This window comes from Branchiostoma lanceolatum, chromosome 19 (assembly GCF_035083965.1).
Source record: "Branchiostoma lanceolatum isolate klBraLanc5 chromosome 19, klBraLanc5.hap2, whole genome shotgun sequence".
Lineage (NCBI taxonomy): Eukaryota > Metazoa > Chordata > Leptocardii > Amphioxiformes > Branchiostomatidae > Branchiostoma > Branchiostoma lanceolatum.
In genome coordinates, this window is record NC_089740.1 from 2,244,851 (window position 1) to 2,259,650 (window position 14,800).

Sequence of the window (14,800 nt, forward strand, 5' to 3'; positions counted from 1 at the left end):
CCTAACTACATAAACACATAAAAGTCCCAGACTGTCTCTGGCTTGAAACAATAGGAAGGGAAGATTAGCATAATACTGGTGAACGAGATTCAAATATTTTTTCTAACTGGTTTTCAAAGTAACATTATGAAACAATACAGAATGACGCAGAATGATTGTAAAAAAGTTACATGGTCAAAACAACTTTCAGCTTTTAGAAAATAAACCTTGTCTTCAAAAATGAACATTCAAATCGGCCTGTCAAAGTTGTTTCAAAGTGTCTAACTGTATATTTGCAACTTGGAAATGTCCTCCTCACAGTTGAATTCAAATGTCTGATAGTGTGTATCCACAAATATGACTTGTAGCTGTGGTGTCTACATGGTATTCTAAAAGCCAGTTATATAGACTCTGTAGATGATCTGTAAAACTTGTAAGGTAGAACTGCACATGAACTGTCAGCTAATGTCTTTACATATACTACCAAACAGCATGATATTTTGGCTCAGCGTTGTCATTTATATTCTGGGTTACATAAAGCAAACTTCTTCAGGTATAACAATACATGAGTTCCTTATCTGTTGTGTCTACATTTAAAAATTTGTTTGAGAGTAAGTTGTGTTGGTGGTGACTGTCTTAGCCAGGCCTCCACCGATGTGAACACCACGACAGTCAGTAGCAGACTGACCCTGGTAGTTTACGTTAGCCGAATTTATTGGGTGATTTTATAGTACAAGCATGGTCTTTAAGAAAATGACGCGGACAAAGGATATGTGAGATCATGACCGCTGCTTTATTCCGTATGCATGGAAATCGAGTTGTTTCCACGTTTCATCACAAGACATAACACAGTACATCTTTCCCATTAACATCTAACACAGTACCCAAGAGACAATAGTATACTTATCAATAAAGGGACTTCTCCACATGTACACTGTACATGTGCGGTATTAAAATGCTTGTTCTCAGTGTACATATAGCGTGCAGACAAAACTTACAAATACAGATTGTACTCGGATAATACAGTCATGTATGTATGAAAGGTACATCTGAAATGCTGATTTTAGCAGAAAATTGATGTAAGTTATTCGTGCAATTCTAGACGACATATACATTGATAAATGAACCATTTCCCATTGAACACTGTGTCCTGTATAATCAGTCATGTTACGTCAACTCTCATAATGTGGCGGTTGTAGGATACCCGGCGTGATTATAAAAGTTGACGCTATCTCTTTTCCTCAACCATTTGCTGCAGATGTATACAATCTATAGACACACCGACAAAATTGAAGATAAAATGAAGATGATCATTTTAACATCCAGGAGTCTCTGTTAGACAAAGCTATCCTGAATTCATGAATGTTGTTAAACCGGTTTACTAACTGAAGATATCTGTTGTTTTGTTTGTTGATATGACTGATGTTTGTTGTCTCATTTTGTTGGTGTGGCCTACCCTGTTCAATTATAACCTTTCTTTTCATTGACATGTTTTAAGGTTCTAACTTTAATTAAGATGATCCTGTGGGGTTCATAAAAGATATAGCCGATAATTGATAAGATATTTAAAAATTTGAGCGTTTAGGCATGATAACATGAACTTATTGATGTTCCCATCATTAGTATATGGGACTCGGGTAGTTTGATATTACAGAAAAATGTTATTTTTCTTATTGCTGGCTTCCCAATACAAAATTAAGGGAAACACATAGATTTGAAAAAAAAAATATTTCAGGCATATGTCATGAAAAGGTAAAATGTGAACTGTTTAATAATATTTTTTTTTCGATTGGCCCAATTTCCGAATGACCAGCGTCACAATAAGACGTTCTAAAGTTATCATTGCAATTTGATAATTTTCTGCTTTAGCTTTCGACAGTGAACCTCACTGTTTATCTATATTTCCTCTGCAGACTGCTACACCGCAAAAGTAGATATGAGAATAATGAAAATGTCAATCAATGTCTAGTAGCAGCTTGACCTAAGCAGTAGCAGAATAAGACAGACCAAACTACGATTACAGAAATTTGAAAATGTTGATTGGGAATAAGGTTATGGAACAAACGTATCTAAAAGAGAAATGTTATACTGTAGGTAGAAGCAGATTCTGAAATATTTGTAGTCAGCAAAATATTAATAGTATATATATTTATTATGTACACGAGCTAAATAAGAGAGATTTCCATTGGATGGTATTCATAAAATCACACAATTGCAGTAGTTAGCTAATGTAAAAATAGTATTTTCATGTAGTAGTTACTGTTAATCAAAGGCTTTTCACCCATTACACCAAAGCCAATCAGAGCTAAATTTAGCTGCCCTATGATATTTTTTGTATGATTCTAAAGCTTGCTACAATTCTAAATTAAGATTGAGAGAACCTATGCAAGTGTTCGTAATAGATTATGATAATTTTTGATACACCGATAAGATTTAAATGGATAGCAAAAAAAGGGTATCAACACGGCTGCTCCGCTTAACATGAAAGTCGATAATCGTGTTGTTAAAGTGGCAAACGCTTTCACATATTTAGAAAAAAAAACATCAACATCACAGTAGAAGGGGTTAGGAAGAATGAAGGCAGTAAAAGGTTGGGAAAGCCAGCTTAGACTTAGAGGGATAATACAAAAAGTACTGAAGATCAGAATTCTAAGCTTACAGAATAAACAAGAAATATATCATCACTTGAAAGTTAATCTGTGTTGGAAGAAGTCATTCTGAATGGAGTTTAAAATGTAAACGCCAACACATTAAATTGGACTTACCCAAATTTTCAACAGATCAGCTACAGTCTTTGTCAAGGAGTGAACAAAGGAGTGGAAGAAATATATCAAGCAACTATACTCTCCAGTGTACTGTTTAGCAGGTCAAAAGCACATTAATGTCTACCACATAAGATGTTTAATAATGATCTCATAACGAGACAGAATAACGTTACGAGAGAACAAAGCAAACGCAAGTGGCAGATAGAATTAGAGAGAGAGAGGGCTGAGATGACTAGGACATGTCCTGAGAATAGAAGAGATTGTAAAAGCAAAGAAACTCCTTGACGGGTAGCAACTCTGTGGACGAAGAAGCAGGTAAGGAAAGACTTACATAGATATCAAATATAGACATAATCTTAAAGCTCATGGACGTTCGTGGTACAGAGCAGCTAGAGAGGTAACACAGGGGTAAACAGCACAATAAGAGAAGGGGATAGGCCTGATCTGCCTAAGGATAGGCAGAGGGGTAATCAAGATGCTAAGTGAAATAGATGTAAAAGCTTTAATTACTTCCATGAAAAGGACAAGGAGGAAACTCTGAGGACAGAATATTTCTAGTTTGGCTCGCAGAGAAACAGGTTTTTGGCCCTTCCGCAGTTTCGTACCACCCATTGCCAGTTAAACTTTGGTTTCATCAGCACACAGTCACGTCGCCCACTGTTATGGTCGTATGGCTGCGGGGCCCAGTCCGAGAAATCTCCGCTGGCCAATGGGGTGCCGTTTTCCCAAACGAAGGTCCCTTCTGCTGCTTCATCAGTAAGGCCGACCCAGACTCCGAAATACTTATTCGACGTAGCCCTAACAATGGACGAAATGACAGCAAACAAGTTAGACTGAAGTTCAGAACAAACATGGCTAACATAACAGGTATCTTAAGATGCAATAATTGTTTTTTACTTTGATTCACTGTAGATCAGTCTAGTTATCAAACCAAAGAAATTACTTCTTCGGCTGAAAACCTTAACCAAAAACATGTCGATACGCCACTCATGCGGGCTTGTATATACGCAGAAGTTTGACAGGGGCTTTAGACAAGGAAATGCGGTAACACGATGATGTTTGTCATTGTTTGGGATCTTATTATTTGCGTTTGCATTATCCGCACGTAACGTATTTCTTTATTTGATTTTTAGTAACGGGGGTAATAGCAACAACATGGCATATATTAGAAGTCCCATGTACATAATGGTTGAGACTGTAGGTGGCAGATAAACAAAAGAAAACCAGTATGGATTATATTGTTACATCAGTCTTGTGGGCATTTTCCGATAGTCTAAGGCCCGATGCTGATCATATATAAGGAGAAATCTATTACCTGGCACGTTCCACGATGGTCTTCATCACGTTCACATCTGCTGCGTTGTCTAATTGGAAGATCCTTCCACCCATGCTTTGACAATGCTCAATCGCCATGGAGTAGATCAGGGGACGTTTGTGGACGTACAGACACTTTCCAAATCCATAGTCGTCCCCGTAGCCTGCAGGGCACGCTCCTGCAAAACATGGTTACGTCTGTGTAGTAACGTCGAGTGTCAACGACTAACCAAAAAAAGGTCACCAGTAACCTACGTAAATTGTAGGTTTTGATAATGCATTGTCATAATCAAGTCTGTTTATGTACCACACTAATCTAAAACCAGCATGTGCATGTTTTTGTTAGGCATAACTACCTGGAGTGTGGGTCGATCCAGCTTGCACGTGCACCAGGCCTTCATACAGTGGTAGAATTAAGATTTTTGCCATTCCAATATCAGAAATGCAGAAATTGTCAATGTAACAAAATAAGACCTGCTAAATTTCAGCCAACAATGATATGGACTCAACTTTTTGTGTAAGTTGATGTCGCTAAAACTAAATATCATCGGCCAAACTGACATAATGGTAAGCAAGGGGCGCACCCGGTACGGATACGTATCTTGCCTTCCCCACTGAGTTCTGCCCTCCCCATGGAACTTAGTTTGCAGAATGGATCTTAGTTTGCGGAATGGATCTTAGTTTGCAGAATTGGTCTTGTCATCCAGAAATTGCCGGAAAATGTATTTCTACAGAATCACTTACTACCCACAAGGTACCCCCAGCTGGGTATTTTAATATTTTCGTAGGGTTTCATCCTATTAGTGATCAGCTATTAAAGCATACCAGGATCACCGATGCAAAGTAAAAATTTATGTACAATATTAATGCAAACACCGATGCTAAATTTTCCCAAGTTATCCTTCAAAAGGTGTAAAAAAAAAGAAATTTAAAGTCAGCCGAAAATCAAGTCCAAATGTCCACAACAATATTTTCTACACATGACCGGCACATGTACCACAGAATTTCACCCTGGAGGGGCAAAATGTACCACCAAAACTGGCATACGTATATTGTAACATATGCTCACATACATCATGATGATATAATTATGAAGACACTGAAAAGTTTAATACAACCACCGGACTTTAATTTCTTTCCGAAAGGAAATCATCCAGATTTCTGTGCATGCAATGGTGGGATTTCACGCGGTTCAATCTGTGCAAAGTACAAATGGGGGGAATATAAGCATTCAATAATGTTCTGAATTCACTCGTCAAAAAGTGTGAAAAATGAATTAGAGTTTAGCCAAAATCAATTCCAAATGTCCACAGCAATATTTTCTAAACATGCTAGGTGCATGTACCGCAGCATTTCACCTTAGAGGCGCAAAATGTACCACCAAGGATGGAATACCTTTGCCAGTCGTGAGAGGGTTTATTCCTAGTTTGTACACCTTATCGGGTGTTTCATCAGGGCCGGGGGCTTTGTTGCTAAACACCTGGCATATTTTGCACTTCAGAGTTTGATTTCCGGCCTATAAAACGGAAATAATATTACATACACTTTATTGTAACACATACCTAGCTGACAGATGAATCCCCTGGTGAGGCTACACGATACATCAATCCAGTCATGTGTAGAACCATGTACTACGACGCAGTCTTCACCTCCTAAATCGTTTGGCTCACCCGGGCCCCAGTTGCTATAGTTTCCCAGGGGTTTGCCGTCTTCAAACAACCAATGCCCCTCGTTGTTGAGGTCATTTAACCCGATCCAGCGTGTTCCGTTGCTTCCCAGATTGTGGATGAAATTGTTGGTCCCACTATCTTTCGGCATGGCCAACATTCCCCTGTCTGCAGCACACGTTTGTCTGGCCTCATCGTACGTCTTCAGCTCAGCAAAGTCCTTGTAGCAAACTCCGTTAAAACTGACGTAGTCTGCTATTGGACATACGGTAGGAAAGGGAAACGAGGATATGTATACGTGGCTTAATGAAAAACATATATACCATTAGCAAGAAACATAGCGACTGATGTAATTAGGCTAATGGTAATATAAATTTGCTCGCATCATCAACATGGCAAAGTTGAGGTGTTTGAAAATCAATAAAACTGACTGACATGTAAATAATTAAAAAAGCTAAACCAACTTAAGCAATAACAATAGCGTTTTGAAAATGGTGGCATTTACAAAGTAGAGATAAGGGGCTAATTCCCTACATACATTTTCCATTAGGAGGAGTATAAAGCAAAAATGACGTAAGGGAAATTCCATACCCACAAACTCTATGAAGTTTCATCCATCCATCCTAATGAAATCTAAACATGAATTTTACCTTGAGCAGTCACTGTTGCAGTCGTCGCGATAAGCACCAGAGCTGCCCACTTAAAAAACCCTGATGTACAAGGACCCGCCATCAGGCAGGCGTGCAACACCTAAACATAAACCATCAATTAGCGATTAAGGTCTATCACAATCATGCATGTTCGCAATCCCATTGGACACACAAAAGCACAGAGGTATATTATTTACATAATAAATGCTTGGTCATGAACACCTTTATCTTATTACACAAGTCACAATATTGACAGCCCTATCATTTACCACTCAGGTCAATTGTGGCGCTTTTGCATCAATTTTGCAAATTATGAATTTATTTGCATAATTGTTATCTCTTGATGTTCCACTTACCATAAACTACATATGTTACATGTATTTAAGTGATATTATGGAAAATATAGCAAATATAGATTTTACACATTAATTGTGCAAATTAAAGTCCGAATTAGCATAATTTGCTCTTCATTATGTACATCTCAGTCTAAACCATCTGCATACTAAATATCATGGAAAACCGTCTTTCCTTTGTTCAGTTATGCCCCTTTGAAAATTTTCACAATAACGCGCCTGCAGTTCCAGAGCAAGCTGGAATGGGGCCCAAACCTACACTACTTCTTTATTACATCACAAGCTATCTGCCACAAAAAAAACCAAGACCATTGCACGTGCAGATAAAAAGGTTTTAAAAAATGAAGTTCTGCTGCAGTACCAATGTAACATACCAGGGGGCCCAAAATCGACCTTGATGTTCGGCTTGACACTACCCGCCCACATACCAAATATCATTATAATCCATCAAGAGGTTCTTGAGCAATGATGACTTGAGTAGTCCGGAAACACAGACAAATAGACAGACACACCCAAAACTGTATCTCCATTTTTAATAGAAAAAAGAAAACGAAAACAAAACCTTGGTCTAAAATCACCCCATCAGAAAAATACGGCTTTGGTATACTGCGGTGCAATTTTGCATCGGACGGTGGTGCTGTCGAGCTGCTCAAAGGAATAAGACCTTAATTGTTGAGATCGCGTGGAAAAATGAAATATAAACAGCACAAAAGGTGTATCCGATTCCGAGAGTTCATAGAACCTACCTGTACGTGCAATAAGGGCTTAGTGACATATATATATATATATACTGTGGTTGCCTTGACAGAAACAATAGGTAGACGTATCAATTTCAATATATCTGAACCCAACACAGAGAAGACGGACAAACAACCACTACTATACATGGCGGGAAGAGGCAGAATCAACCTTCTCAGGGCAAAGAGAAACTCACTGAGAAGCAAAGTGGCATTTATTCGGTATAAGAACAATATGAAAATACGTTGGAGAGGCAGGGAAATGTCAAATGTATACAAAGATGTGACATTTGCGACACTATAGACACGTTGCGTTACCTCTTGTGTTGGCAGTGAACGGTCCCTTACACAATTCACAGGGAAACCGGTCGGTGTATTGCTTGGTGGTGCACGTGCGTTTCGGGCAAATTATCTCTCTCTCTCGATCAAATTTACAGGATGACTGCACTGTTACAAAGGCCCCGCAAACAGAGGCTTACAATGTCGATTGTTTATTAATTATCACATATCAGAAATATATCACCAAACAAATGGACCTTTGGTGTATAGTGTTACATCGGGTGACTTAACAATTTTTGTTAGAACACGTGCTCTTGACGTCGCGGTGGCGCAATTGCAGCTCGGCTGTTTGGCCCAAAACCAAGCGGTCCTGGGGTCGAATCAGGTGAAGGTTAGTACTGAGCTTCGATAAGGGACGTCCCCCGGATAGGACGTTATGATGGCCCTGTGTTTGCGGGAGTTTCACGTTAAAGAACCCACCACACGTATTAAAAAGGATAGAGCCCTTCCCGGGGCGAATGGATCTGATTAATCTGTCCGGATGTGCAAACCTGGAGTGCTATGCTACGAGGTGGTTTACAGAATATGCATCACAAACAAACAAACAAATCAGAACAAACAAACAAACAAACCAGAACAAACTAGAGTTCCACGACCTCATACCTTCGCCAAATGATTTTAACCTTTATGACTGACGTATTAGGAGTGTCTCTCATCAATTATAAATCATACTAGTTGATCATCTTCACCGAAATAACAGACGTTGTCTAAAGTATAAGCTTAACAAAGAAGGTTATGCTAACATCATCAATTATGCAAATTAGGTCATTATCAGCAAAATGTGATTCAACTATGTTCACCTTCACATAACTTCCAAATGCCACAACTATGAAATGCCATCATTTACCTGACGGGAATTAACGTAGTTACTCATTAATCATGCAAATAAGGCCTACAATTGCATATTTTATATCTATCAACATCCCTCTCATTCTCAGTTACAAATGTAACATATTTGAGTAGTAATATCATGGAACACAGCAGTTTTTCTTAATTGCCTCATTAATTATGCAAATTAGAATCTGATTTGCATAATCATCATCCAACAATACAGAGTATCACGTCAGCTATCAACATACCAAAATTCATGACCATCCATCAAGCCCATCTTGAGTTAAAGTATTTTCTCACTAATTATGCTAATGAGGTCCTCATTTGCATAGTTGATATCCATCAATATTTCTCTCTTCCGAAGATACATATGTCACATGTCTTAGAGTCCTACCGTGGAATTTGGCGGCTGTATAAACTTTCCTCATTAATTATGCAAATTTGATAATGATTTGCACTATAATTACCTCATCATGTACATCATCACTCAACCTATCTACTTACCAAAAATCATGACCATCCAACAAGCCCTTCTTGGGTTATTCCCTTTCAAAGTCTGAACCAAAAGCTGCTGCCGCAGTTCCAAAAAAGCCGTTAGGGAGCCCAAACCAATACCACTTACTCTCTGTCTAAAGAGCTATCTACCACTCAAAAATCAGTTCCATAGCATGTCCAGAACACGAGATATCAAAACAGGAAGCTCCGCTGCAGTATCGTGACAAGCCGCTTGGGGACCCAAAATCGAATCATTCCCTAGTCTCATCAAGACCTACCCACCTACCAAATATCAAAACAATCCATCGAAGCCTTCTCGAGTTATGCTGTACGTTACAAACAAACAAACACACAAACGGTACCCTCTGCATAACCTTCTCGGTGAAGGTAATCAGAACATTGTAGCGTTAAGTATAAGATAGCAATGGGATCATTTTTATCAGGAGCTTTACATATACTTCTGCTTATATAACAATAGTCAGAAAACAAACAAGTGCACTTTGCTGCGAAATGTATTAATTTTGCATAGCAAAACATAAAAAAAACTGTCAGCAATGCACTACTAGCCACATGCAAATCTAAAGTAATCTAGTGACGGAATGGTTTTAAAAAAGTTACTGTTATGTGTTACATCTGTATGTATCAGTGAAATTGAAACAGAAAAAAGTGTAATATTAACTGGGGTCATCTGGATAGACAGAACACGGCTACGCTTGGCTGTAACTATGCTTGATTAGGCCCCCATTCCAATGGGAAGGCGCTGTCGCCGCGCTCTCACTGCGACCTCACTTTGGCCAGATCGCTGTAAGAGCGCCGAGAGCGGAGTTGGTTTTGAACATGCCCAAAACAGCCGCGAGGATGGCGGTCAAAAAACGAGCGCCGTGAGAGCGCCGAGAGAGCGCACTGCGAGCGTGGTGAGCGCCGTGAAAGCGCCCAAGGAGGGATTAAAGGACCGCAGCGAGCGCTGAAGGATCGTGCAGCGAGCGCTACACTAGGATTGAATTGTCTCAACTGTAGTTCAAACAAATTTCATTCTTGAAGTGGTGTATCTTGAATTTCTGGGAATTTTGTGGTCAAATCATAGTTTTGCTCAAGGGTAATACAAATTGACGAATAACTACTAGTACTTGCTTCCATTAGAATTAAATTCCCTCCACGTCAGTGGTTCAAAAGGTGTTTAACGTTTCTACTATAACGTAGAATGATGAAATATATTTATTGCGAATAGTTTACATGACAGAGATCACAGAAAAAAAGTTGAACATATATATAACTTAACACACTCACTGAGTGACCGTGCAGCTACCAAAATTGAATCTGTTTTCACCTTTATTTTATCATTTAAATTTGATGCAAAAGGTAAAGGTATGACAAATCACACAAAACGTAACCAAAATTCGCTCTGAATCTCTGGAATTCGTTGAGCGATCTGTGCAATCTTTGGTTGTTCATGAAAAGTTGCTGACATTTTGGTCGCACTGAGAGCGCGCAAGGGTCGCCGTAGAGATTCCACTTGAGTAGGTTTTTCAGGATTTCGGTGCTCTCACGGTGCTCTTGCCAATTTTAGGTCGCCGTGAGAGCGCGGCGAGAGCGCCGTACAAATGGAATGGGGGTGTAGGGAGCAGTTGTGACAATCAGCTTTAGTATGGAAAATTGGTTAACTAGGCGCACCTCTTCGGTTTTGTCAGTATTCGGGGCGCACAACGCACGGCAAAAACTACACCGGTTGTTAATTGTCAGGGCAACATATGCTTTATGCACCAAACAACACCAGAATTGCCACTTTAACGAGTATCCTGTCATTACTAAGGGTAATATGCAAACATCTAAGAAAAAAGAATGATAATACGATCTCTTAAAAAGTTAGACCTCAATCTGAAGCGTAACGTAACGACTCGCATTTCAGGCGGGAGCCGTACCTTCGTAAACCGGCCAATCTAGACTCGCGTCGTGCCCCTGAAGTCCAAAGCATGCTGATGCGACAAAAAAGGCAAAGCGGTAGGGAAATCGTAGCAATCTTTGACCAAGCATCTAAAATTCTTTATCATACTGTGTACAAAGGCACATAATGGACAATCATAGGCATACAGAAAAGATTAGACTTTTGTTTTGAATGGTCGGACACAACATGCATATGATTTTGACCCTCCCCCTGAAAATGACGTTTAATTTCGATAGAATCATGATGAATTTTTTTGGCATTTCTTGCGGTAGAAAAGAAACCGAAATGTGTTTGATCATATTGCAAGTGTCATGAAATATGAAAATTTATATTGGACGGACACTCACAGTTATGTATGTTGTCGACGAAGTCGGCTAGTTGTTCTCTCTCCGACTGTACAAACGAACTGGGTGTTCAGCCTATTTTACCTTCTAGGTGTTCAGCATATTTATACCTTCTATCAATAGAATACTTCAACGTCATTCTAATCGAAGATTGTGATTGGTAAAGTTTGACGACGTTTGCAGCCATTGGCCATGATGTCGGATCACGCCACCACTAATTATCTACGACGTCAGAATCTATTTTTGTCACATATGATATTGAAGATAGCCCGTACCATCCGGCGACAGTACACGGTAATTAGACAATTAGCTTGGGGGGGGGCTTAAGTCACCTACAGCTACATGCAAAATTATTCAACCCCACTTGCTTTTTCGACATTTGGGCAAATTGAGGAACTTTACAACTGCATAATATTACTAAATCATATAAGTGATGAACAGATATGTTATTACAATCTGATACCACAGCAAAAGTTAATATCTTTTTCATAGTCCATCCAAAATAGCAACTTTCACACAAATAGTACGTTGCAAAATTATTCAACCCCCTATGAGGGTTTGTCTTAAGTACTTAGTGCAGCACCCCTATTTATCTAAAAGCTGAATTCACTTGATGTAGACGTGGGGGATAGCTTGTCACAAGCTTCTGGCAGTGCTCTTTGGGAATTTCAGCTTATTTCTCGTAGGCAATGGTCTCCAGCTCAGCAATTTTCCGAGGTTTACGTGTCGCAACTGCTGTCTTCAGATCCAACCCACAATTCTGAACTGAGTTTAAGTCTGGAGACTGTTATGGGTACTCAAGAACCTTCCAGGTTCTTTTTCTGAGCAAACATATGTGGATGTCGATGTGTGCTTGGGGTTATTGTCTTGCTGGAATGTCCAATGACGCCCCAGCTTCAACTCCTTTACGGACCTGGCGACATTCTTGGCCAGAATTTCAGCAGCCACAGTGATATTTCTTAGAAGACAGGTGGACAAGAACCATATGATTACTGTAAAAGTCCTGAAACACAATTTGGCTGAAGGAGAAACTGTTGTTTCAGTGGACACAGTGCGCCGCACACTTCATGCTGAAGGGCTCAAGGCCAGAACCCCAAGACCCACACCATTGCTGAAGCCATGCCACAAGAAAAGTTGCCTCCAGTATGCTCAAAACAACCTACTAATTATATAATGCCACAGTAGTTTTTGGACACTGTTATATGGACTGACGAAACAAAAAACTTGACCTCTTTGGCCCTCCGGGTCAGAGGTATGTTTGGCAAAGGAAAGACTAAGCATACGCAGAGAGGAAGACCCTGCCTACCGTGAAGCATGGTGATGGGTCTGAGATTCTTTGGGGATGTTTTGCTTCTAATGGCACTGGGAATATTCACCGTGTTGAAGGCATCATGAAATAAAACCAGTACTAGGATATTCTGGCCAGGAAAGTTACCAATTCCGTTAGAAAGTTGAAGCTGGGGCGTCATTGGACATTCCAGCAAGACAATAACCCCAAGCACACATCGACATCCACATATGTTTGGCCAGAAAAAGAACCTGGAAGGTTCTTGAGTACCCATAACACTCGCCAGACTTCAACCCAGTTGAGAATTTTTGGTTGGATCTAAAGACAGCAGTTGCGACACGTAAACCTCGGAAAATTGCTGAGCTGGAGACCATTGCCTACGAGAAATAAGCTGAAATTCCCAAAGAGCACTGCCAGAAGCTTGTGACAAGCTATCCTTCACATCTACATCAAGTGAATTCAGCTTTTAGATAAATAGGGGTGCTGCACAAAGTACTAAAGACAAACCCTCATAGGGGGTTGAATAATTTTGCAATGTACTATTTGTGTGAAAGTTGCTATTTTGGATGGACTATGAAAAAAATATTAACTTTTGCTGTGGTATCAGATTGTAATAACATATCTGTTCATCACTTATATGATTCAGTAATATTATGCAGTTGTAAAGTTCCTCAATTTGCCAAAATGTCCAAAATGCAAGGGGGGGTTGAATAATTTTGCGTGCAGCTGTAGGTCCCGAAACGGGAGTTCAACGACACAGGGTAGAAATGCTGCAACAAATCCTGTTAACACTTTTATGGTAGGTTTACATCTACCTATTACTCCGCGTGTGATAGCTACTATTAAATTCCCTTCTTTTTCTTGTATACACCATAAACCCAATGAAGAACAAGAGCTCGTAGGACACACTTCTCCGTGAAGTAATTATAGTGTGTATATTGTGGGTGAGGTGTTTGTTAATTTCCTTTGCTAGCGACCTACCCAGTTGTAAGATAAATGCATGAAATGGATCTTTATGTTAAGTGTGAAATCACAGACAATTACCATCCTGGTTTATTTTGTTGTATTTGGCGGTTAATTGGGGTCCCAGAAAGTGCGAAATGGAACGAAATGGAACGAAATGGAACGAAATGGAACATAATGGAACGAACTAAAACATATGTAACATATATATGCATTATGAAATGAAATGCCAGTAGATAGAGAAATACAAGGAACGTTGTAACATTCACAGTAGACGGGAACAGGAAGCAAATACATAATATAACGTGTTTTATTTCTTGAATCTGTTTGATAACAGTAAATACAACGTTTTTGCCGCGTTTGTGTGGCTAGATTCTTCCCTGAAAATGGGAGCGCTTTAATACAGCTTTCTGTGTTCTTCTTTGTTTTTGGTCGTGTGAAGGTCGGGGGTGATTCGCTCACGTTCCGATAGTAGTCACTTGGTTGAGAATTAGTTAGCAGAGACTTGTCTACGGCATTGGGGTGAGTTATGGGTTGGTTGGAAACTAGTTGGGAGTAAGTCAGTAGTGTTTCTGGCGTGAATAAGGTTCTAATTTTACTGCTGACTCACTCCAGAATACCAGCCGAACATTAGCCCACCGCGCCGAACACCAGCCAAACACCAGCCGACCCATTTCAGACCCTCCGTCCAGAGCCGAATGTTTTGAAATTTTCAGCCGAACACCCGCCGACTCAGCCGAACGCCACCCGACTCAGCCGAACGCCACCCGACCTAGCTCCCGCATCACTCCCGAATCACTCTAACCATGGTCGGGGGAGAGTCGGGAGACCATGTTCGGCTATGTGTAACCTAGGCTTTACGTTAGCTGCGAACGCGCAAACAAAAGCGTTTCCAATACAACCAGAAGGAGGTCATTCTCCTTCCCGGAGTAACAAAGTGTGTGACTTTGCTTGTCAGTGAGTTCCTCTCGATCGCCCCTTAGAAGACTGTTTTTGCTTCTTCCCACCATGTATCCAGGTGCAGTCAGGTGAAAATCACGCCACGAAACATGTCGAATCAGTTGGGACTGACCTTGCAAGAACCCAAACAAAACTCTTACGATGAAAAAAAACATTAATATAGGGCGACATTG

At 40.0% G+C, this 14,800-nt stretch overlaps 1 protein-coding gene across 1 annotated transcript; it reads right to left on the reverse strand.

The window, feature by feature from the left end:
* Positions 1-1,863: 1,863 nt before the first annotated feature.
* Positions 1,864-5,984, reverse strand: LOC136425582 (C-type mannose receptor 2-like). The gene is made up of 3 exons (XM_066414501.1): positions 5,621-5,984; positions 4,060-4,237; positions 1,864-3,542 (listed from the first exon to the last, which is right to left on the reverse strand). Exons 1-3 carry the CDS (start codon positions 5,883-5,885, stop codon positions 3,299-3,301), a joined length of 687 nt encoding a protein of 228 aa, XP_066270598.1. The 5' UTR covers positions 5,886-5,984; the 3' UTR covers positions 1,864-3,298.
* Positions 5,985-14,800: the final 8,816 nt, after the last annotated feature.